At 35.4% G+C, this 26,456-nt stretch overlaps 1 protein-coding gene across 2 annotated transcripts in view; it reads right to left on the bottom strand.

Annotated features, from left to right (window-relative positions):
• The window catches only part of SEC24B (SEC24 homolog B, COPII coat complex component), a 94,732-nt gene that overhangs the window by 22,681 nt on the left and 45,595 nt on the right, over positions 1-26,456 (bottom strand). For both annotated transcript variants that reach the window (XM_072810589.1, XM_072810590.1), the window contains 6 exons: positions 17,484-17,564; positions 14,512-14,735; positions 6,547-6,731; positions 3,622-3,724; positions 1,292-1,418; positions 357-466 (listed from right to left, as the gene is read on the bottom strand). In XM_072810589.1, coding sequence (XP_072666690.1) covers positions 357-466; positions 1,292-1,418; positions 3,622-3,724; positions 6,547-6,731; positions 14,512-14,735; positions 17,484-17,564 — 830 coding nt within the window. The remainder of the gene's footprint in view (positions 1-356; positions 467-1,291; positions 1,419-3,621; positions 3,725-6,546; positions 6,732-14,511; positions 14,736-17,483; positions 17,565-26,456) is intronic.

Genomic DNA, 26,456 nt, shown 5'->3' with positions numbered 1-26,456 from the left:
GCTTTTGGCAAAAACATGAACTTTTCTGTTTGAAGGTCTTAAATATTAAATGGTACAAGGATATTCATGTTCACTTCATACTAGCAATCAAATCAAAATGGCAAGCAATTGTAAATGTTAGGGTTTATCATAAAACACTATTGTTTCTTAGTGACAAAACAGCATTTTTCTAGGACATCAAGCAAACCTTATAAAGAGTTTTCTATTTGTTAAGTATTAACTTTCAGCATTATTTAAAAAAAAATTCATACTGGGATAATTCAAAATTTTGCAAGAATTCACTGAACAGCAAATTATAAATGACCAATACAGTAATATCCCATGACTAATTTTTACATTGAGTAGTTAGTAGTTACCATGTAATCTGAAGAAGCAATGAACTCCACAGTTGAATTCTGAACTTCTGGTCGTTTATGAGGCTCTCCATAAGATCGAGTAACGGGATTATACATAAATTCTTCAGGAACTAGGTAAGAATTAGAAATCCAGTACAGATTTAGTAACACAATTTGTAACCAAACAAGACATGCATACCAAGAAATATTGATGATACCTTTATCATCAATATTTACATAAGGTTTACAACAGTTCTGTGAACATCTAATAATAAAAATGCTCTTTAAAAAATATGTCAATGGGCAGCCTGGGTGGCTCAGCAGTTTAGCGCCTGCCTTTGGCCCAGGGCGTGATCCTGGAGACCCAGAATCGAGTCCTACATTGGGCTCCCTGCATGGACCATGCTTCTTCCTCTGCCTGTGTCTCTGCCTCTCTCTCTCTCTCTCTTTCTCCGTGTCTCTCATGAATAAATAAATAAAATCTTAAAAAAAATAAAAAATATGTCAAGATAAAAAAACACATATTGTGAAATCAGGTGAGGAAACCAGGACGCAGGTAACCTTGCTGCTTAGGCTTACATCCTATTTATTATATCACATGACATGGAAAAAAATCAAGACAGAAACACAAATTTGAAAGGAATTATACTAGGAGGACCTAAGAAATGACTAATGGGGATAACAGACATGGCACAATTACTTTACATGACCTTCACTGTGTTTCGTGAATATTTTTTTACTTTGCCCTTATGTCACTCTCCTCATTATCAATCAGACCCCTGGCCAGCCAAGATGAAGGGTCCCTCGCCTATATATTCTCCATTAAAAGTGGCATGAAAGTTTTGTGGGTTTTTTTGAAAGTTTTTAAAGCAATGAAGAGAGAGACCAGATAATGAAAAAACATGTCAAAATGTTTAAAGTATTAAACACACTTATTTTAAGAATCTGAAACTCACCGTCATTAACTCTATAGCACAAATTGCATTTCCATCTACGTTGATCAATGAAGGATACAAAAGGGTTGATATACGTTCGACAAGATCGGCACCTCACAATGGTATTTGATGTTATCACTGGTAATTGCTAGGAAGTAAAATAAAGATGCTGTAGCAGAAAAAGCACCTCAGGGAAAAATTGGAACACATACTGCTCTGCTCCATATATGGAACAGAAATCATAAAAGTGTTTTGAAATTGAAGCATTTTAATAAAATCTAGTGATGCGCTGAGCAACTCAAGCAGCTATCTATCAAGGTTTCTTCCTCTTTGTTACAAATCATAAGATAACACCAAAACAAAGCCAAATCAAATGTAATAAAAGTTACTAGAGCTGATAAGAAAAGCCTGGTTGGCCAAGAAAAGAATATACCTCAGAGCTCATCAGCTGAACTCAAGAAATACCAGTGAGAAAGAAGCATATACCACATAAAAATGTCTTTGTCTTTGCTGCCTGACAGCATCTGGCACTAGAGCATAAGGCACTGCTCACTAAGCAGCCACAGATGCCTAGTCTTGATGGGGACCGAGGCCACAAGAGACTAAGCACAATGTGCCTTTTAAAAGAAATACATGAAAAAAATTTGTGTGTGTGTGCCATGGTTTAGGATGATGAAAGGCAGATGCTCCACCTAATTTTAAATGAGTTATTTTTTAAGAGAGTGAGAATGTTATGGTGCTCAACTTAACAAAAAAAAGAGACCACTGAAATTAATTTTAGTGATCTTTTCAAAAGTGTTGAGGGGATAAAGATTACAAATTATGTTATATAAAAATAAACCTATAAATCTGTTTCAGACTGCATAAGAAAAAAGAAAAGGAAAGAAAAGGTTTGGGAAAGGAACTTCATTTTATGAAATTCAGAAAATATGAAAAAACACTATGAAATCACGTATTATTCTATCTCCCTGACAACATTTTAGTATATTTCCTTCTGGCTCCCCCCATCTCTACGTAAATATTTATGTTTGTATTTAATTTCTTTCACATACATAGTTTTTATTACAAAAGTAATGACGTAACACTTAGGAAAAGAACCAGGAAATACAATGAACTGAAGAGAAAGTAAAGAATTACCCAGAATTGTACAGCACAGAGGAAGTCAGTGTTGCCAATTTAGTGTATATCACTTCCAGAAGGTATCATATATGGCATCTGTTTTAGACAAAAATTCTCACCTACGTATATGGGAAATTAGCTATCTTGGTTTACTAATGGCTGAATTAGTATTTTAAGTGATTAAACAGTATTTACTGAGTGAATGAATTCAAGGTATTTATTGCATACTATAATCATTTTATTTTCTATCTACTCTGCTCCTTTCTATGCATCCTAGCTAGTACGAAAGTTAGCTCCACGAAGAAGCTTATTGACCTTTGTATTTGTATCCTCAGCATCTAGCATAAAGGATACTTAATACACATTTATTTTTGGATAAATGAGAGCAAAAAAACTCAGCAGTAACAAGAAGGGTAGAAAACCACAGTGGTTAAAAAAATTGAGGGAGAAAAAAAATTGAGGGAGAAATTCAACTTATATGTATAAATAAAATGTATTCAGAGAAATTTAATTACTGAAGTTTAGAAATTTTAAAAACAACATTATTTGCATAAGATACCAGAACTATATGTAAAAAGCCAGCAAGCTTAATATTAAACAAAAAGACTGTGGAAACTTAAGTAATGTTTTAATTCAATAGACCTGAAACATTTGGAGTTATTATTACAAAGGTCATTTGTTTCATACAGTTAAGAACCAACACAGATTCCCCCTGCCCCCAAACTGGATTTCATTGTTGGTGCTACCTTTATATTTAATAAAGGACTCCCAGAGCTTATCTGCTATGCCCTTTCCAACTTCCAAAACTACTAATCTTTCAAAGTCCAGCTCAGACCTCATCGCTCATAGCATACTTCTGCTTCTGCACCCGGAGGGAATCACTTCCTATATTGTACTCACTGCCTAAATACCTTGCAGAATTTGGTAAGTTACATATAGGAGTTATCCTGTATCACAGTTATTTGTTTTTACATCTTTGTCCCCTGTTAGGTATCAATATCTGAGGGGCAAGGTCAGTGATTAGTTATTTCTGTATTTATCAGTACTTATTAGTTAGGGTCTGTCACAAAGCAGGAAGTTAGAAAATGTTTGTTGAGTTGAATTTGACAAAAATGATATTTCTAACTTAAAAAATAAAAGATGAAAAAGTTTTCAAGAAAATATACAATCAAAATACTCTGCACATAAACACATGTTAGTATCCATAAGTATTTTAAAATATGTTACTTTACCGTCAGGTCTCTGAAGGGATGTAACAACAATCCTAAAGGAAGCTTAGCTTTATTCAGTAAAGCCTGTGTCTGCGGAATATTTGTCAAAGTACACCGAAATGAACTGTAAAAAATACAGACAACATGGACTATTAGCTATCAAAAAAATATATATATATACACACTATAGATAGTGGTAGATAATTAAAATAATTTAAGGGCATAAATTAAAATCATTTGGGTTTGTTATTTAACTATAACTGGGAAGAACCAAATTACTCTAAGCAGGCATATGCAATACAGGTCAAAAGACCTGAATTATGGACTCAACATTTTCACAGTGGAAAAGTAGGACACAAATGGAAAAAAATACTATGACCAGCATGTAGAACATGAATATAAAGGAGTAGAAAACACAAGTAAACAGGAATATCTTTGTATCTTCAATAATGCTGCTCCTGCTTTACTACCCATTTTTCACCTGCTGAAACTCCTTTGATGAGTCTTTTACTATGAGACTCATCAAAATTATCATTTCTTCTGAAATCACCCTTCCCTCAAATCACAAGTCGGAAGAAATAATGTCTTCCTTTGTGCTCTGCCATCAGTTTATGCTTCTATGGCATCATTAGTCTGCTTTGCTTTTAGTTGGTTGTGTACCTTGTCTGTCTTTTCCACTTGAGATCAGTGATCATTTGTCCTGTATCATCCTAGCACTATTCTTCTCTTAGAGAAGTGTTTATAACTTACTAAGTTGTAAGTTAAGGTCAGGAGACATTTGAATCAATAAAGGAGCAATCAAAGATGTAAGAAGAAATAATAGAAATCAGGAAAGGAATTTTAAGAACAGCTCATAGTATGTAGAGATATCCAGATACCTAGGCTGGTATTGTTCCTTGAACATACTAAGGTGATACCTGCTTCAGGACTTCTGAGTTTGTTGGTCATGTAGCTTGGTATACTTGCTTCCCAGAGTCACGTGGTTTGCTCTCACTCTTCATTCAGATCTCTACTCAAATGTTAACTCCTTGGGAAAACCTCTCTTGATTCCTCAAATTGAAAACAGCCAACCTCCACCCTTACTGCTCCCTACTTCAAAGTAATATTCTGACATTACATTATACAGATGGTCCTCAACTTATGGCTTTTGACTGTTCATAGTATGTCCTCCCTAATAGAATAAAGGTTGCAAGAGATTGGGAACTCCATTTATTTACTGCTTCATTCCCAGCATCTAGAAAGAAACAGTGTCTGGTCCTTAACTTGAGAAGGCATTCAGTAAACATTTATTGAATAAGTGATATATCTTTATATGGAGTCACAATTATTATTCTTGTTTAACAGTTGACAATATTGAAAATTTGAGAAAATTTGGTAAAGAAATTTGCAGTCTAATAGCTACTTATCAATGAAAATGTGGTAAGAACCTGAGTCTTTTCAACTATCTACACTCTTAAATAATCTGCATTGCTATTTTGATGAGAGAGGTTTTCACAAAAAACACAAAACTGAGTAGAAACATACACCGTCCCCTACCTCTGAGATCTCTTCATACAAATACATACACCAGATTCAACTACTTAAGGAGTGCTTAATCTTTCATAATAGAAGGCCCAAATCCACACACTTACAGACCTCACAGCAACTTATAGTCACAGGAATGGGCAGCAGTTTTCATTCTAGGATCAATGATTGTACATTTTTACAGCAATGATATTGACACTGCCTTACGTACTAATGGGCGATTGGTGGTAGCATGTGGCAGAAAAGGGGGAATCCTCGGAGCAGCTCTGCTTTCTGTATGGGAAATCTCCTTAAGATTTTGATTGAAAAAAGAGCAGCTTACGTTTTTTAGAAAGCTAAAACACTATTGCCTTAATAAAAGAAAATACTGGCTGTAAAGAGGAACACCAATTCTCCTAATGCAAGGGAAAAGACAAATGTTCTGTGAATTGGATTTACTTTATGAGGAAGAGAGATTTCAGGAGCAGAAAGATGTTTTCTAAGAAGCATCTGGGTGCAGAGGAGTATCGTACTCTTAGGAGAAAGAAGTACTGAAAGTGAACAACAATAGGGAACTCTTAGTTTTGAAGGTGCTATGAGGTGCATGACAGAGCTACAGAGCTAGCTCATCTACCAAAGGATACCCAGGGCTTGGTGGCCACCAGATGCAAACTGTCAGCTAAACTTCTCTATGAGGTAAGGAAATATTCAATAAAGGAAATTCAAATTTAAATTTAGGCTGGATAAATCAGCCTGGGGATAAAGGTCTTCTCATTTTATGCTAAGTGAGAAAAGAAAGAACATTTAAACCTATTCTTTGGATTACATAAATGAAGTCTGTGTCCTTTTCAAGCAAAGATGAAAGGACATACATTTTTAAAGATTTCACCTTGTTTAAAAGACATCTATCTGAAATTATTACTGGTGAAAAGGAAAAAGAATTTTTTTAAAAGATTTTATTTATTTATTCATGAGAGACACAGAGAGTGAAGCAGAGACACAAGGCAAAGGGAAAAGCAGGCTCCTTGGGGGGAGCCTGATGAGGAACTCGATCCCAGGACCCTGGGATCATAACCTGAGCTGAAGGCAGATTCTCAACTACTGAGCCACCCAGGTGCCCCAGGTGAATTTTAAGAATTTTAAGAAATTTAAGAAAAATACAGTTAGATCTGGGTACCTGAAATCCTTCACTCAAATAGAAAAAAATTTCCCTTGTATTAGGTGATAGGAAATAGGATTGATGGGAGACAGAGGCGGAGACAGGAACAGGACCTAAAGGAATTTTACAGCTAGAACTTCTGTACAAAGTAAAATAGAAAAGTTCCAATTAACAAAACTTCTAATCAAGGAATTAATATCCTACCACTTTCATTAGTTTTGAAAGTCAAACAACATTTCTGACAAAGTTTATTACTTACTAAAGATCATAAAATAAATACTTACTCTGGGCTACAGTTTAATTTTTTGAGGTCTAAATTCAAGTTAGGTACAGGAGGCCAAACAGGAGCCATGGGTAAAATATTCCTCTCCTGAGTGAGGTTTACAGGTCTCAGACTTTCTGGCTGTGGAGAACTCTGCAGACTCAGTCCTCCCAGACTGGAGGACAGCTGGTTCATACCAGGATATTGCTGAAAAGGCAATTAAAAACAAAACAAATAAAAGAACAATATAACAAACATAAGTACAATGTATTATACTCTATGTAGGATTTTAACATACGGAATAAGTAAGAGGATGAAAAATTTAAACCTGGCTTGGAAATAGAATGTTCTAACAGGGCAGTTCAATTTAAAGCATTCCTGAAAAAAACTCAAAGCAAAATAATAAACAAATAAATTTAAATCTTAGCACAGTTAAACTTCACAACCAAATTTCAGTAAGAATGTTTTTCAGCATCAAGAATTTGGTTTCCATGAATATAAATATAGTACATACTGGAAACGCTGGATAAATGCTTTTGTTTCCAAGATTTTTCAATGATCAAATTTCAGAATAATGAATTGATTTTGTAAAAATGTACAATGATGTTCAATGAGTTTTGCTTTGCTTATTTTTTCCATGTTATGCTTGTTTTATTTTTAGTATTATGAATTCACAGCTTTCTAGGAACTCAAAGTGACCTAATGAATTATAGTTATTCATTTTGATGCTCAAACTACTCAGATTTGGCTGGTACAAAAAGACAGATTATTTAATAAATGATAGTGAACTTAGAGCTAGTTATTTTTTTGGGGGAAATGAGTTTATTATTTACATTATGAGTCAAAATAAAACCTTAAATAGATTAATGATGCAAAATTGAAATCACCTAAGAACTAAAAGAATTTATAGCTGGAATATTTCCTAATCTAAGGTTGAAAAGATCTTTTAAAGGATACAAACAAAAGCAAAAACAAAAAAAATCATAATACAATTTAGATATTTCTTCAATGTCAAAAAGTACCATTAAAATTAAAAATAGGGCAGCCTGGGTGGCTCAGCGGTTTAGCGCCGCCTTCAGCCCAGGTCGTGATCCTGGAGACCCGGGATCGAGTCCCACGTCAGGCTCCCTGCATGGAGCCTGCTTCTCCCTCTGCCTGTGTCTCTGCCCCTCTCTCTCTCAATCCTCTCTGTGTGTTCTCATGAATAAATAAATAAAACCTTTAAAAAAAAAATTAAAAATAAATGTTAAGGTGGAGGGAAAAATTATAATTATATTGGACAAAAGATTAATAATACTTATTATAGATAGCTTTTACAAACCAGAGGACCTGAATAATGGAGAAAGAATATGAACTGGGATTTCAGTAAAGAAATATAAAGACACCTGGGTGGCTCAGTGGTTGAGTGTCTGCCTTTGGCTCAGGGTATGATCCTAGGTCCGGGGATTGAGTCCTGCATTGGGCTCCCTAAAGGGAGCCTGCTTCCCCCTCTGTCTATGTCTCTGTCTCTCTGTTTCTCATGAATAAATAAATAGAATCCTTACTGCCTACTAGGTATCTCTAGGTAAATGTCTATTGGGTGTATTAACTTAACATGGCCAATTTGATTGCCACTTTTAGACCTATTTGTTTCTCTTCACCTTCAAAGTAAATGCACTACTCTCTACCCAGTTGCTGACAAAAAAAGTACCAGTTATCCTTTTTTTTTAAAAAGATTTTATTTATTTATTCATGAGCGGCACACAGAGAAAAAGAGGCAGAGACACAGGCAGAGGGAGAAGCAGGCTCCATGCAGGGAGCCCGACATGGGACTCGATCCCCGGCCTCCAGGATCATGCCCTGGGCTGAAGGCGGCGCTAAACCACTAAGTCACCCAGGCTGCTCGCTACCAGTTATCCTTGAAGCCTTCCTTTCTCTCACCTACCATAACCAATCCATCTGTAAGTTAAAAGATAGCCCTTCTCCATCCACTCTTCATTACCTTCATCGATACTACCTTAGGACAAAGCACAATGATATGTTTCTGGGATTATGGCAAAGCTTCCATTTGTCCCCTGGTTTCCATTTTTGTCTTTTCAAATACTTCCATCCCTAATCTGTTCTTCACACAGCAGCCAAAATGATTCTCTAAATCATGTAAATCAGATATCACTCCACTACATAAAATCTCCAATGTTTCAAACCTTTTGCACTTGGTATAAAATCTAAGGCTTCTGACTACGGTCCTTCCCTACCTCTTTGATCTCATTGCAATACTCTTTCCATTGCTAACTGAGTTCCAGCCACTCTGAGACTTCATGCTCGCAACACGTCAAAGTTGCTCCTGCTTAAGTCTTTGCCTGTATGCTTCCTCAGCCTGAGATGTTCTCCCCCAGATTTTCCCATGCCTGGTTCTTCTTGTTATTCAAATAGTAACTCAAACATAATTTCTACAGTGAAGGATTTCCTGTTTAGTCTATATCCGAACCCCAGCAATTTCTTCAATTTGTCTTATCTCACAGCAATTGTAACTATTTGAAACTATCTTATCAATTTATTGATTTACTTATTTATTATCTCATTGAATCTGCCCTCCTAACAAATTTCTGACAGCAAGAACTTTATTTTGTTCACTTGGCTTCCTCTTGTATCTTCAGTGCCTAGAGTAGCACTGTCACATAGTAGGAACTCAGTAAATTTTTACTGAATGAATAAATAGCAGCTCTAAAGTCTTGTAAGATTAGGTGCTTTGATTCAGTAATTTCACCTAAAGTAATTTCTTCTAAGGAAATAATGAGACAAATGCAGTAAGGTGTGTGCACATGTGTGTGTATGAAGGTTGATTATAACAATCACGCCCAACAATGGTAGACTGCTTGATCATAAAACATTATGATCTTATCGGATGAAGAATATATAGAAAGGTTTTATCTAATGCTATTAAAGGAATTAAAAGTTTCTAAAACAATATCCCTACTGATCATCATCTTTTGTTTGTTTAAATAAGCTATTAGGATGACCAGTTTCTTTACTGGCTTTCCCCCCAAATATATAGCAAGAAATTTGGAAGGACAGACCCCAAGTGTTGCTGTTTACATCTTGATGGTGGGAATATCACTTAGTATTTATTTTCCTCTTTTTGCTTATCTGTACTTTTCTACAATTGGTTATGTCTTTGTTGTTGTTAAAAAAAAAAGCACTATAGGGATCCCTGGGTGGCGCAGCGGTTTGGCGCCTGCCTTTGGCCCAGGGCGCGATCCTGGAGACCCGGGATCGAATCCCACATCGGGCTCCCGGTGCATGGAGCCTGCTTCTCCCTCTGCCTGTGTCTCTGCGCCTCTCTCTCTCTCTGTGACTATCATAAATAAATAAAAATTAAAAAAAAAAAAAAAAGCACTATATACATTATTTATAATAGCCAAGATATGGAAAGCAGTGAAAATGTCCATTGATGCTAAATAAAATATGACAGAGAAAGATAAAAGCCACATGATTTCACTCATACGTGGAATTTAAGAAACAAAGCAAATGAACAAAAAGAAGAGAGAGACAAATCAAGAAACAGACTCTTAACTATAGAAAACAAACTGATGGTTACCAGAGAGGAGGTGGTAGGGAAATGGGTGAAATAGGGGATAGGGATTAGTGAGCGCACTTGTGAAGAGCATCCGGTGATTAAAATACAAACTTAAAAAAATAATAATAAAAATTAAAAAGCCTTTTGACTCAAAAAAAAAAAAAAGCACCACATAACACTATATCTGGCTTTTCATATAGTCACTAAAATATCTAATTGTAATTTTCATTTTTTAAAAAGATTTACTTATTTATTTGAGAGAGTGTGCAAGGAGAGGAGGAAGGGGCAAAGGGAGAAAGGGAGAGGAGGGGAAGTGAACTCCCTGCCTGCCACTAGCTCCATCTTGGCTTCAATCTCATAAGTGTGAGATCATGACCTGAGATGAGACCAAGAATCAGACATTTAACTGACTGAGTCACCCAAGTGCCCTTCATTTTCATTTCTAAACATCAACTTTTTCTTCTGTTTTTCAGGGATGAAAAACAAATTTTAATTTTTTCTTCCTCAAAAGCCAAATATTGGGATTTTCTACTTCTTAATAAAGGTCATCTCAAATTAATAAGAACAAAGAAAGCCCTTAAAGCTCAGAACCCTCCCACTGGGTTATACTAAGTACAACGTTTAAAGGCATTTCAATTTCATTATAGAAGGGTAGCTAAAGCTAAAGTAAGATATTCCTATTCTAACTAGGATTTCAAAAATAAATGGCTTATTTTTTTAATTCCCCCTCTCCCATGCCCCATAGCCCACAATATCAGAGTTCTCAGTCAGACTTGAAAACACTTTAAAACAAGTCTTTGGCAATCTCCAAATTATTCTTGGTGACTCTGCTATTCCTCTGGCCATAATGCTGGGACCAGAGTGCACATAAAAAGTCACCTTTAAATGGCTTCTTTTAAAATTAACTTGATAGGGCAGCCCTGATGGCGTAGTGGTTTAGTGATGCCTGCAGCCTGGGGTGTGATCCTGGAGACCGGGGATCAAGTCCCATGTCGGGCTGTCTGCGTGGAGCCTGCTTCTCTCTCTGCCTGTGTCTCTGCCTCTCTCTCTCTGTGTCTCCCATGAATAAATAAATAAAATATTTTAAAAAATAAAATAAAATTAGCTTGATAATATTAATCTAAAAATCTACAATCTTTGTTTTAGTAGATAGATAAGAATTTAAAAGTATGTCCTAGCTGCGTGTTTTTTTAAAAAAAGATTTTATTATTTATTTGATAGAGCTATTTATATCTATATATCTATATATCTACACACACACACACACACAGAGCACGCGCACACGCGCGCATGCAGCACACACAAGCAGGGAGCCCAATATGGAGCTTGATCTCTGAATCCTGGAATAATGACCTAAGCCAAAGGCAGACAACTTAATTGACTGAACCACCCAGGCACCCCTAGCTGTGTGTTTAAATCATTATTGTTCACTGACCCTGAATCTAGTGTCCAAAAAACTATTTTAAAATCAGATTAAACAGGGGATCCCTGGGTGGCTGGCTCAGCAGTTTGGTGCCTGCCTTCGGCCCAGGGTGTGTGATCTTGGAGTCCTGGGATCAAGTCCCACATCAGGCTTCCTGGATGGAGCCTGCTTCTCCTCTGTCTGTGTCTCTGCCTCTCTCTCTATGTGTCTCATGAATAAATAAATAAAATCTTTAAAAAATAAAATCAGATTAAACAAAAATAGATTGCTGCTTTATAATCTTCTTTTATATATATAAAATCTGACTTTGGTTTTCTTTTGCACAAGTCTCTACCAGTTTTTTTTTTTTTTTTAAGATTTTATTTATTCATTCATGAGAGACACACAGAGAGAGAGAGAGAGGCAGAGACATAGGCAGAGGGAGAAAGAAGCAGGCTCCCTGTGAGCCCTATGTGTGACTCAATCCCAGGACTCTGGGATCACGTCCTAAGGCAAAGGCAGATGGTCAACTGCTGAGCCACCCAGGCATCCCAAGTTCCTACCAGTTAAAGAGAGAAAAAAGGTGCTTAATTCTGAACTGTAAAGACTTGTACTCTCAGAACTAAGCCTGGTCTTGGACAGACAACTTCACTTATCTGAGTCTCATTTTTTTCACTTAAGTAATCAAAGGAAGGTAACTATGATAAAAAAGCCAAAATGACAAGGATGTGCAGTAACTGGAACTCTCATATACTGCTAATGGAACATCTGCTTTGGAAAATTGTTTAGCATTAAATGCTGGAAATATGGATACCCCATGACCCAGCAATTCTACTCCTCGATACATACATTTCGTTTAAAAGACATGAACAGAAATATTCACAACAGCACTATTTTTAATAGTGCCACACTGGAAGTTTACCCTAATGCCTGTCAACAGAACAAATAAGTAAACTAGTATATTCACAAAATGGAATATATACAACCATGAAAATGAATGAACTACAAGCAGACAGTAAACATAATATTGGGCCTAAGAGCCTAGACAAGAATTTACAGTTATTATTCCACTTATATAAAGTATAAAGACAGGCAATATTAATGTGTGGTATTAGAAGTCAGGACAGTTGCCAACTCTTATCTGGGTGTTAGTAACTAGAAAAGGCATGAGAAAGGGCTCTGGCTATTTATTATGTGTGTTCAATTTTGGAAAGGTATCAAACTGTGTGATGTTGATTTATATATTTGTACATAAATTCAATACAGATTATATTTCAATAAAAAGTTGTAAAAAGATGAAAGGTAGAAGCGAATGATCTCTAATAGTATCAAGTCTAAAGCTTTTGCTTTATGATATTCATTTCTCCCATGATTAATAATCTAGGTTACTTTTTAGTCTGCCTCTGTCCCCTTCATTCAAACTCCTGTGATCTTTGTACGAGAGCTAGAATATAAAAAGGACTGATACTACAGAAGAACAGAATGAAGTTTTTTTTGTTGTTGTTGTTGTTTTTATGATAGTCACACAGAGAGAGAGAGAGAGAGAGAGAGAGAGAGGCAGAGGCAGAGGGAGAAGCAGGCTCCATGCACCGGGAGCCCGACGTGGGATTCGATCCTGGGTCTCCAGGATCGTGCCCTGGGCCAAAGGCAGACGCCAAACCGCTGCGCCACCCAGGGATCCCGAATGAAGTTATTTTTAAAATCTAGCATAATAAATATTAATTTTTACTTTTATTCTAAGGACAATCTCTTAACTTTTCCAAAATAACCTTCCAAATAAAGTGGAAAAAGAACAATACTTGATCCTATTTCAAGGGTCAGCAAACTTTCTCCATAGGGGGTCGGGTAGTAAGTATTTTAAAGCTTCAAGAGCCACACATCTCTTTTGTAGCTACTCAACTCTACACTGTGGTGCAAAAGCTGACATAGATAATACATAAAAGAATGCATGAGGCTCCATTCCAATAAAAGTTTATGTAGAAATGGGCAACAGGTCACATCTGGTCCAAGAACCTTTTCTATGTCCTTGTGGAATACCACTACAGTTTTTTTTTTCTTGCCCAAAAGTTCCTCTAAGTACTAGATCCTTTCTTTGAACTTGGTTTTCCTCACATTAAAATGTAAAAATACATTATGTTTTATGACCCCCAAAAGCAATTTCCCTAGAGCACAAGAGTCAGAAAATAATGACTTAAGAATTGTTTCATCTGGACCAATAAAGCCATAAAGAAACTCTAACAAAATGGAAGGCAGAAATATCTGTTCTAACCAACCATATTTCTCTAGTGCCTCTCTCTCCTAGTTTCTTTCCTCCGTCTGTGCCTTAATTCTAAGATTAAATACCAAAAACATGATTTTCCTATGTCCCCTTAATTTTCATTCTTAGTGTACCATAAGATGAAATTTCTGTAAGGTTAGTCTACTGAGAGCAGTTTTTCATTTTAAGTACAATGTTTTATCATTTCGATTGTTTCCTTATATTTTACTTTCTTAATAAATATAAATATGAGATCCTTACTATTCTGTATTATTAAATTGATATGGCACTTAAGAGGTGACTCCAAAAAAGGTCTTATCAGAATGGGTGGGTCACAGCAATAGTTAATAAGAAATATAACTATTGATCAGCATTTATGTGTGTGGAGACTGTTACCAATTTCAGTTGTATGTCATATCATGAGGAAAAAGCCAGCTAAATAATACAGACCTTTAAAAAACTTAACATTGAATTTCCTGATTACAAAATTAATACCTGCACATTGCAAGACTCTGAAAAATAAAAGTACAATGAAGGACAGAAAAAAATCACAGCTAATATCCTGATCCAGATTTAACCTCTTTAAAGATTTGATACTTATATTTCCTTTTATCTCTATTTATACATACACACACACAAACCGGCACTGAATTCTATGATGTTTGACCTAGGCTTACTGGTGTTTGCACCTGTGATCCGTTTGAATCACCAGGGATTTGTTAGAATTGATAGTAGTTTCATAATTTTAGAAATGTAAAGTTTTTACACATACTTGAGCATACGGCTGGAATCCAGAATACATTGGGCTACTGGGTGGTACTCCAGAATTAAGTGGTGCTGTAGCATTCTGATAACCAGGCTGAAGAGTTGGATAACCATACCCAAAAGGCTTAGCCATTTTTGAAGGCTGAGGAGCAGAAGGAGCTGGAACTGGAGCCGGGTCAGGTTCAGGAGCGGGATCAGGAGCAGGACTGCTTGCTGATGAGGAAAGCATATCTAACCAAAGGAAAAACATGGTGTTAACACTGAAAATCAGGACTCTATATATAAAGACTTGGCTCCTCGGCAAGCCATAATCTTTGGCATTTTCCTTTTTTACACTTTTTATTATGAGATATTACAAACATCCACAAAAGTAGAGAGAAGAGAATCATGAACTCTTCACCCCTTTACTCAGTTAGAAGTATGTATTTTTTGCAGAGGCAAAACTGCCAGAGTATGAAGACAGTGTACAGAATAGTGTCCTGCTCCTAAAACAATGTCTGGTATGTAATAGATCCCAAATAAAATACAATGAATAAAGGTTCTTCCTGTATTTAAATTTAAAACAAAAACTAAAATTTGATTAAAATGGAGAAAAAACTATAAAATTTAATCCTCAAGCACAAAAATAACAAGAAACCCTAAAAATTACTCTACTACACATACCATTAACATGTTGCCATACTGTTACTCTTAAAGTCAAATCTGTATAACATATATGAATTCCAATCTACTTTTCATATAAAAATTACATTCTTTAAGAGCAACCAGACTCTGAAGAAAATATGCTCTTAAAAGCATCTGACTTAATAAAATTTATTTTTTAAGGATTCTTCAAGAATTCTTTCTACTGACAATATCTACTGGCTCTCATTTTGGAGATATGTTCCCAGACATTCCTTTGTCTATCATCTTGTGCTACTTAGGCAAGGGCTGGCTGGCTTGCTGGCTTTCTGGTAACCTCCCAGATTTCTTTTTTTTTTTTTTTTTTTTTTAAATTTTTATTTATTTATGATAGTCACAGAGAGAGAGAGAGAGAGAGAGGCAGAGACATAGGCAGAGGGAGAAGCAGGCTCCATGCACGGGGAGCCTGACGTGGGATTCGATCCCGGGTCTCCAGGATCGCGCCCTGGGCCAAAGGCAGGCGCCAAACCGCTGTGCCACCCAGGGATCCCACCTCCCAGATTTCTTACTAGGACAAGAGCTTCAATGCAGTGTCATATCCTGCTTATCATTCCTCACAGTGATGGGAATGTAAGGAGAAAAAAGGTCTCTTAACATGGTAACAGTCATCAGCATAAGATATAAAAAGCTAGAGTCATACACATGAAGGTCTAAAGCTTCTCTGCTTCCTTAGGAAAGGGACAACATACCATACATACATTTCTATAGTCCTAAGATATATATATATTTTAAAGATTTTCTTTATTTACTCATGAGCAATACAGAGAGAGAAAGAGGCAAAGACACAGGCAGACAGAGAAGCAGGCTCCATGTAGGGAGCCCGATGTGGGACTCGATCCTGGGTCTCCAGGATCACACCCTGGGGGCTGCAGGCAGCGCTAAACCTCTGTGCCACCGGGGCTGCTCTATAGTCCTAAAATCTATCCTAAACCCTGACACATAGTACTTTCAATTCATTTAATCTTACTGCTATAGATGTTCAAATCTTTAATTTTGGTACAGTATAAATAGCTAGAAAACTTGCCCAAGGTCACTCACTTAGTATAAAAGCACAGTTCATAATAAGGCTAAGATTTGTTGATGAAATGAATAAGGACAAACAATGTAAGGTCAAACTCCAAAGCCATGATCTTTGGATCCTACATTCAGCATTTTGCTTCAGGTTAATTTGCTGTTGTTGTTTAGGTTAATTTGAAGCTCACGAAATACTATATAGTTATAGTAAATTCATAGTTTAAAATTTTTTTTAAAAAAAATCCAGTATAGTTAACATACAGTGTTATATTGGTTTCAGGAGTATAATATAGTGATTCCACATGTAGTATTCACCTTTTAGTGAACAAATTAACTCTTCTAAAGTATTTTTATAATAGTGATTGCTTTTGGAATGGTCCACATTTCTTACACACATACACGCATCCCTAGGGGGAAAAAAAATCCTTAACCATAAAAGGTTGAGTAGCTTATCGAAGTATTCTTGAAATATTAAAAGGGGATTCTATACTAAGCTGAGAAGATGAAAGTTTCTACCAATTCATAGGATAGTGATAGCCAGATAGTATGTTAAGTGCAGCATACTCCAACTTCAATTAAGCTCCATCCTGGATTATTACCAAAGTGGTAAGAAATAAAGAAAAGGGCAAAATTACTTGTTCTGTTAGTCCTAAAGTTTCAAATCATTAGAAAAAGTGAGAAGGCGAGCAGACTGTCAGGTTATCTGATAAGAGACGGACAAAAAAGGGAAATCCCATTAAACTGGGATATTATAGTGAAATGACTACTAATTATAAAACTTACCAAAATTTACCCCTAAATTGGTTAATCTATTTGCCTGGTGAGGCAGCCAGGAGCCATAGGGGGGAGTAAAGAGTCAAAGACTATTTATATTCAGAGGCTAGTTGGAAGGAATTGAAGGACCAAAACATGAGAACAGAAATATAAAATTTACTTAAGAAGTTATCAGCATAAAAAGAAGGGAAAGAGGAGAATTATTTACTATTAAAAATCTTTTGGAAGGAGGAAAAAGATAAAGAGCATGATACAAAAACAAAATAATAAATTTCCTTAGGCCTCCCAGAAACGACATTTGTAGTTGTTATATGACAATTAAAACTATTATAAAGTAAGGCTGAGAAATACCAGAAAATGTCCCCTTTTTCTGTTAAAAATACAGCCTTAAAAAAAATAAATAAAAATAAAAATACAGCCTTAATTATGTATAATGTATATTGATATTTGGAAAAAATTGATGATCAGTAATTTTTCAAGTAAGCACCAAATAAGCACAAAACAAATTACCTGGGTAGCTGCCTCCTTCCAAGGCATCATAACTGTTGGGCATTGGAGAAGCACTGCTCGTGGTAGAAGAGCTATCAACACCTGAAAGGAAAAACCAAAATATCTACTAAGTTTAAAATAATAATGTATCTTAGAGCAGCTTTTGGCAATTTTGAAAAAGATGTTTTGCTAAACTAGGAAAATTCTTGACTCTAGTAAAAACTAAAAGTGACTGATGTTTAATGACCTTTAAAAACCATATATAAATTTCAATAAATAAGGGTGGAGAGAACATGGAGCTGACAAATGGAATAAATTTAATCAAACACATGTGAAGGTGTCTTAGAGAACAGGTATCAAACTTTTAAAAGTAGTCAAACACACAAAAATAAATGTTAGATTGATGGAAATGTTACTAGAATAACACCTCCAAAGGTCCCATCTATCAAGTCTCAAGCCATTAAGTACATTTAATCAATATTAAGATATTTTAAGATAATTAAATTTTAGACTTTTATAAGGCAGCATGGCTGTATGAAACCATCTTAAAAGAGGAGTCTCTAGCTTGAGCTGCTAGAGCAGCTCACCATTTCTATGTCTCAGTTTATACATCTCCAGACTGGAGATTAAATGGTATTTATTGTTAATCAAGTAACATAAATGAAGTATTAGATTTTAAGAATTTTTATTATGTTTGTTCATTCAAAACCTATAAGATTAACAGGAATCATCAGTGGCAATTTATGAAGAAATTTAGTGATATGTCACATGGATAGAATATACAATATATTTCTTTCATTCATCTACTCACTCAATATTTTATTGAGAACCTACAGTTATCCTACATTGACATGGTAGAGTATATACCAATGAATGAAATGATAATCGACATGGTCCCTCTCTTGCATTAGCGATCTTGGTCTCTTTCATTATGACACAAAATTCTGTGCACAGAGGTGATCCTTAGCTCTTACTACTAATATTATAACTGGGGTTTAGGTTAATTTTCAACTGTGATATAAAAAGAACAGGTATGGATAATTATCTTTCACTGAATAATTTTGGATAACCATGAAAATTAGGTATACTGGACTCAGGGCATAAATGTTAAAGCTTTTTGCAAAGGAACATTTTATTATCAGCAAAAAAACATGAAACTACAAAAGACTGCAGTTACTTTAGGCTGTTCTTTACCTGCTATATAACTTTGGGTAAGTGACAATCCTCAATACTAACTAATACTCTGTTCTGCAAAATGAGAATGATTTAAAAAATGCCCTAATGTATGCTTCTTACTGTTCTCATGTAGCTTAAATGAGATGGTGAATAAGAAGCAACTCAGAAAATACGAGGGCTATAAAATAAGTAATAGGTAGAAGACACTAATGTTTACTAGGTGCTTTCTTTGAGATAAACACAAAATTGTTGCATATCTATGTCATTATTAATTTTAGAAGGGGAAGTAATGGCTCTTCCTTTTTGTTCCTTGTGTTCGTAAAAATACAATTAAAGAAAAATGCTGATATATAAAGTCAAAAGTCTTGAAGTAAAGCATTAAAAAACAATATACCAATACCCAAAGCAAGATTCAGTGCAATCTCTATCAAAATGTCAATAGCATTTTTCACAGAACTGAACAAATAATCCTAAAATTTCTATGGAACCACAGAAGATATCAAATAGCCAAAACAATCTTAAGAAAGATGAACAATCTTAACAAAGAAAATCACAATCCCAGATTTTAAAATATATTTTACAAAGCGATAGTAATCAAAATAGTATGGTATTGGCACAGAAACCAACATATAGATGAATAGAACTAGGTAGAAAGCCCAGAAATAAACCCATGCTTACAGGACCAATTAATCCATAACAAAAAAAGGAAGAATATACAATGGAAGAAAAAACTTTTAATAAATCATGTTGGGAAAACTGGACAGTTACATGCAAAAGAAAGAAACTGGACCACTTTCTTGCACCATACAGAAAAATAAACCCAAAATGCATTAAAGATCTAAATGTGAAACTTGAAACCATCAAACTTCTAAAAGAAAATACAAGCAGTAATCTCTCAGACGTGGCCTTAGCAATATATTTATGGATATGTCTCCTCAGGCAAGGGAAAAATAAGCAAAAATAAACTACTGGGACTCTACCAAAATAAAAAGCTTTTACACAGCAAAGGAAACCATCAATAAAACGAAAAGGCAACCCACTGAATGGGAGATGGTATATGCAAATCATGTATCTGATAAAGGGTTAATACTGAAAATATATAAAGAACTCATAAATACTCAACATCAAACAGTCTGATTTAAAAAATGGGCAGAGGTCTTGAATAGAACTTTCCAAAGAAGATATACAGATGGCCAACAGACACATGAAAAGATGCTCAACATCACTCATCATCAGAGAAATCCAAATCAAAATCACAATGAGAGACCACCATACCAGTCAGAATGGCCAGCTAGTATCAAAAAGACAAGAAATAACTAATGTTGGTTATAATGAGAAGGAAAGGTAACCCTCATGCACTGTTGGTGGGAATGTAAATTGGTATAGCCACTATGGAAAACAGTATGGAATTTCCTCAAAAAATGAAAAAGAACCCACAAAAAAACCACACAATCCAGAAATTCCACTACTGGGTATTTACCCCCCCTCCCAAACCAAAACACTAATTTGAGAAGATATATGCACCCCTATGTGCATTCCGCATTATTTATAATAGTCAAGGTATAGAAGCAACCCAAATGTCCACTAATAGATGAATGGATAAAAAAGATGTCTCTCTCTCTCTCACACACAGACACACACAGACACACACACACACAAAGCAATATTACTCAGCCATAAAAAAGAATGACATCTTGCCATGTGCTACAACACAGATGGATTTATTATGCTACGCAAAATAAGTCAAGAGAAAGATAAATACCATTATTTCACTTATATATGGAATCTGAAAAACAAAACAAATGAATAAACAAAAAACCCAGACTTTCAACTATACCGAACAGACTGGTAGTTGCCAGAGGGGAAGCAGGTAGGGTAAAATCGGTGAAGGGGATTAAGAGGTACAAACTTCCAGTTATAAAATAAATCAGGCATGGAGATGAAATCACAGCACAGGGAATATAGTTGATAATAATGTAATAACACCATATGGTAACACATGGTGACTGCACTTATTGTGGTAAGCACTGAGTGATGTATAGAACTGTCAAATCACTATGCTGCATACCTGAAATGAATATAACACTGTATATTAACAATACTTTAATAATAAAATAAAATCTTTGTTTACTAAGTCTCCCCCCAAAAATACACCAAAACTTAAATACTCATCAACAGATGAATGGATAAACAAAATGTGATATATCGATATAATGGGATATTATTCAGCTATCTAAGGGAATGAAGTACTGATACATGCTACAAAGTGAATGATCCTTGAAAACACGCTAAGTGAAAGAAGCCAGACACAAAGGTCATAATTAGGATTCTATTAATATGAAATATCCAGAATGGGTTAAGTCTACAGAAACAGAAAGTAGATTGGTGGTTAAAAGGGGCTGAGAGGAGGAGAAAATGGGAAGTTAATTGCCTAATGAAAATAGAGTTTCCTTTTCAGATGATGAAAATGTTTAGTTCTACCTAGTACGGTACTTTCTCAAAGTCAGAACTAGATAGAAGTGGTGACTGCACAACAAACAAAATGACAGAACCAGACAAAGGCAGTGGTTATACTATTAGAGGACACTGAATTAATTATATACTTTAAAATGGTTAATTTCATGTTATGCGATTTTTTACCTCAAAACCATATGTTAAGACAACATGAACAGGGAAAGAATATTCTTTTCAACAAGATAGCCATGTGACATAGAATAAAGTTAGACCCCTTCCTTACACCCTATCCTAAGACTAATTCAAATGGGTCACAGACCTAAATATAAGCAAAATCTTACAATACAGGAGTAAGTCTTCATGACCTTGGACTGGCAAAGGTTTCTTAAATATGACATCAAAGACACAAGCAACAAGAAAAAAATGATTTTATCAAAATAAAAAACTTTTATGCTCCAAAATATAACATCAAGAAAGAAAAGAGAAACCCACAAAATGGAAAAATATATTTGTAAATCATATATCTGATAAGGGTCCAGTATCCAGAATATAAAAAGAATTCTTACAACTCAACAATAAAGACAACCAAATTAAAAATGGATGGGTAAAGAACTTAAAGATATTTCTACAAAGAAGATAAACAAATAACCAATAAATACATGAAATGATGCTCAACATCATCAAGCCACTAAGGAAATGAGAATCAGAATCAGGAAATGAGATGACACTTCATATCCACCAGGGTGGCTATAATTGAAAAGACGGATAATACCAAGTTTTAGCAGGAGTATGGAGAAATCAGAAACTTCATGAGACTGTAAAAGGGTGCAGTCATGTTGGAAAACATTCTGACGGTTTCTCAAAAGGTTCAACAGAGTTACCTAATAACGTGGCAATTCCACTCAAGAGAAATTAGAACATAAACCTCCACAAAGAACTGTACATGAATGTTCATAGCGGCATTATTCATATGCCCAAAAAGTGGAAACAACCTAAATATCCATCAACTCATGAATGAATAAATAAGATGTGATATATCTACACAAACTGAACATTATTCAGCAATAAAAAAGAACTTAGTACTGATGCATGCCACGTGGATGAACCCTGACAACATTATGCTAAGAGAAAGAAGCCAGTCACAAAAAGCCACATATTATATGATCTATTTATACTTAATACTCAAACAGATAAGTCTAAAGGCAAAAAGTAGATTAGTGGTTGCCTAGATCTGTGTATATGTATGGGTGGAGGAGGGCAAAAGGAGGAAGTAACTGCTAAAAGGTATAAAGTTTCTACTTGGGGGTAATAAAGATGTTTTGGTATTACATAGCAATGGTTGCAGAACTTTGTTAATATGCTAAAAACTGCCGAGTAAATGGTATGGTATTTCAATAAAACTATTATTTAAAAAAATACAGAGCATTCTCTGATTAAGAAAAACTTAATTCTTTAAGAATTTATTTGAGACAGAGAGAGAAAGAGAACACGGGCAGGGGGAATCCCAGGGCAGAGAGAGAGGAAGAGTGAGAAGCAGACTCCCCACTGAGCAAGGAGCCTGACATGGGGATCAATCCCAGGAGCCTGGGATCATGACCTAAGCTGAAGGCAGCCACCTAATAGACTGAGCCACCCGGGCGTCCCAAGAAGAACTTTTAATCATTAATATCAAGAAATAATTATTCTTGAAAAAATTAAAGAGAAGATTGCTTACACATATCAACTTATTTTAAAGATTTAAAGCATTAGTCTTGTAAAAATACTGTTTTCAGGAGCCTGGGTGACTCAGTAAGTTGAGTATCTGATTCTTGATTTCAAGAATCAGGTCATGATCACAGGGTCCTGGAATCCAGCCCTATGCTGAGATCCATGCTCAGTGAAAAGTGCTGAAGATTCTCTCTCACTCTCCCTCTCTGCTGCTGTTCCCCTACCCCTAAAATGAATAAAATTTTTAGAAAAGTAATAATCTGTTTTATTTTTTAAATGTATTTTATTTATTTATTCATGAGAGACACACAAAGAGAGGCAGAAACATAGGCAGAGGGAAAAGCAGGCTCCCCGCAGGGAGCCTGATGTGGGATTTGATCCCAGGACTCCGAGATCATGCCCTGAGCCAAAGGCAGACACCCAACCACTAAGCCACCCAGGTGCCCCAATCTGTTTTATTTGTTTAATAATTTGAAACCTGCTAGCTTTTTCTAAAATTCACTTTTGGAAGAAAAGAACCAATATAAATCTCTATTTTCAACTTGTTAAAAATAGCAAAGCAATGATAAAAGTTTTAAATCCAGATGAACCACTGAACCAAACATCTCAAGCTTTGCTAAAACTTATTGTTTAATTTTAATTAAGTCATGCCATCACTGTCAAGACAAGTGGTATTTTTTAAGAGGTAGTACATTATATAAGTTAATATTCTGACCATATTTTAAAACACCTTCACTACTCCCCTACCATCTTACAGAATAAAGTCTAAATGTCTTTGTAGCATAAGGAACTTCAAAATGTGGCTTCCACTTCCCCTCTTCATCTCTATTTCTCTCCTATTCCTATACCATTTTCTCTCTTTTATCTTATGATGCAATCACACTGATCTCATTCCTCACCTAACATACCACCTTTTGTTGCATTTATGCACTATAAATATTGGTTCATTAGCTTAGATTCTGTTCTTTCACATGGCAAACTCCTAATCATCCTTCAAATGTCAAATCCTCCATAAAATCTTTCTGATATACCCATGGAAAATCATTTCCTCCCCTATGTCAGGACATTTTCTCATCTCTTAATTAATGTACTTTTCAAGATATATTGTAATCACATGAAGTGCCCTACCATATTATGAGTATACAGAGGAAGCTATGCTACTGCATTAATCTCTGGAACCATGACACCAAGCAAAATATTGCTTTCTGTGTACAAGTTCGCTTTAATTAAATGAATAGCATTGGGACTTGCCCTCATTCTTAAACCTTAGATAGGTCCAGTTAGCAAGTACTTATAAAGCACATAATCTATATTCTTGATTAAATACTATAGATTTGCCATGGCTAGAGGAAAAAAGAAAGCATTTTCAAATGTTTAGTTAATTAGATTTGGGGCTAGCCTAGACATCTAATTACTACTTAAAAACTATTTCTATTTGAAAGTACCTTTGAATTCTAACTCCAGGTGCTGGAACCAAATCTCCTTCCACTGTTGCCCTAATGCTCTGCCCCATCTCACTATACAGAAAGTTGGGAGTTCCCAGCTATAGAAATCTTATATATATATGGCACGTTTATAAGGTAAATGTTCAGGTAACAGGTGACATATTTTCTTTTTAATGTATATGAAAACTGAAAACCCTCAAATACTTTTCTTGTGGCGTGGGCCCTTTTACATCCTTCAGAGACCCAGGACATGTGGTCAATTTGTAAAATTTAACAAATATATTACATGTGTATTAAATTAAGCTGAAGGATATCTACTTGTTAAAATAATATAATACGACATCAATTGAAGGGAAAGACAGATTTGAACCCTTCTAAGGATTCTTTTACAAGGGATGGGGGGAAGGGGAGATACTGGTCAAAGAGTACAATCTTCTAGTTGTAAGATGAGTATGTTTGAGATATCTAATGTATAGCATAGTATTAGAGTTAATAATACTGTACTATATACTTGGATTAAAAGAATTCCCATGAGTGGCTCAGTTGGCTAAGTATCTGCCTTCAGCTCAGGTCATGATGCCGGGGTCCTACGATTGAGTCCTGCATCAGGCTCCCTACTCAGCCTGCTTCTCCCTCGTCTGCTTAAAAAAAACAAACAACAACAACAAAAAAAACCCAAAAAAACCCACAGTGATTTCTCTTTGGAACTTAGACCTAAGCAGGTTCATACTGTCTTATTATCTATAGAAGTCGACTTGACTTGTTCTGTGTCAAAATACATTATCTTTTAAAATACCCCAGGCAACCCATAAACGTGTATCTCTGATGTATTACCTGACACTAGTTAGTTACTATGAGCCTGTGTGAAAGTCAAACAAAAACTGACTACAATCTTAAAATTCACTATGAAAAATCAAATTTTATTCCACTAGCACTTACAAAAGATAGCACCAAGCTGTCACATTCCCAGTGCCATGTGAGAAAGCTACCTGTTGTCCCTCTTGCCTCGTCCCAACCTGAAAATTCCCTAGGGAAAAAGTGATTGAGAGTTTGTACAGCAGGAACAGAACATTAATTCAAAGTGTTTTCCAGGAACAGGGCTGATCACAGCCTGAAGTCTGAATTAGTTGTTTGTTTTTCCTCCCTCTCACATGATTTCACATCTCAATTCTTATTTCACTGCTTCTTTCCTTTCTCTCCCACTTTCATGTTAGTATTCCTTACTGTAATAAGAATGACAGTATTTGTCTGCAGTATGAGACCTAAAACTAATAGAGGGTCCACTCTAGCACCAACAACTGAAGGAGTGAGTACCCATGACTGAATAAACCCAGAGACAGCTTGCTACTTACTCAAGTTTCCTTTAATTTTAAGTTTATTCTCCAACAATTCCAAATTTTTAGTAGCTTCTAATAAAATATAAGACTATCCCTAGTACAAAATCTATACCATAACAATAAAGAGGAATATTAATTTCTGAGTCTGCTCATTAATATTTCATTATTATTCAATAAATTTTATCAAAATCGGAACAATTCCACATAAACTAAACACACAAAAGTCTCATGAATACGGGGAATGAATACCACTGAAATGCTTAAAAAGTAGAGCACTCTAAATCTCTACTTTATATAAATACTTGTATGTCGTCTCCACAATAATTTGAGCCCCTTTTACCTCTCTAGACATGAAAAAATTATTGTAACTGAGCAGGGTTTTAAAAAATAAAATAAAATTCATTTAAAAGCTACATTTTCTTTCTCATTTAAAACACGTCTTTAATTTGCAATCAACAAACATATGATTTTTTTTTAAACAAACCATGAATTGAGAACACAGGATTCTAGTAAAAATGTCCATGGTATAGTCTTAACATTTTGCTGCATAATAAAAAACGGCAGGAGGAAGACAGTCTGTCAGTAATATAGCAGTGATGACTGCCACATGCCAGTAGTGGTTAGTTCCCTCCTGCTGCAGTACTTTGTGTTCTCAGTAGGAGATAGAGATTCCTTCCTTTTCACACCTTTATGCAAAGAGACAGTTTGAATCTCCTCCACTCTGCTCCTTAGTAGTTGCAGGACCAGAGACGAACCGGTACTTAACTTGTTCAGATCAAAGTCAACTCATCTGTAAAATGGAGCCAATTATCTCTGGCTTACAGGACTGTTGAGAAGAATAAACTGCAATAAGAATATAATCTCAATGTTAATGA

The sequence above is a fragment of the Canis lupus genome, chromosome 33 (assembly GCF_048164855.1).
Source record: "Canis lupus baileyi chromosome 33, mCanLup2.hap1, whole genome shotgun sequence".
NCBI lineage: Eukaryota > Metazoa > Chordata > Mammalia > Carnivora > Canidae > Canis > Canis lupus.
The sequence above is the reverse complement of the archived record's forward strand: the minus strand, read 5'-3'. Positions and strand labels throughout refer to the sequence as shown.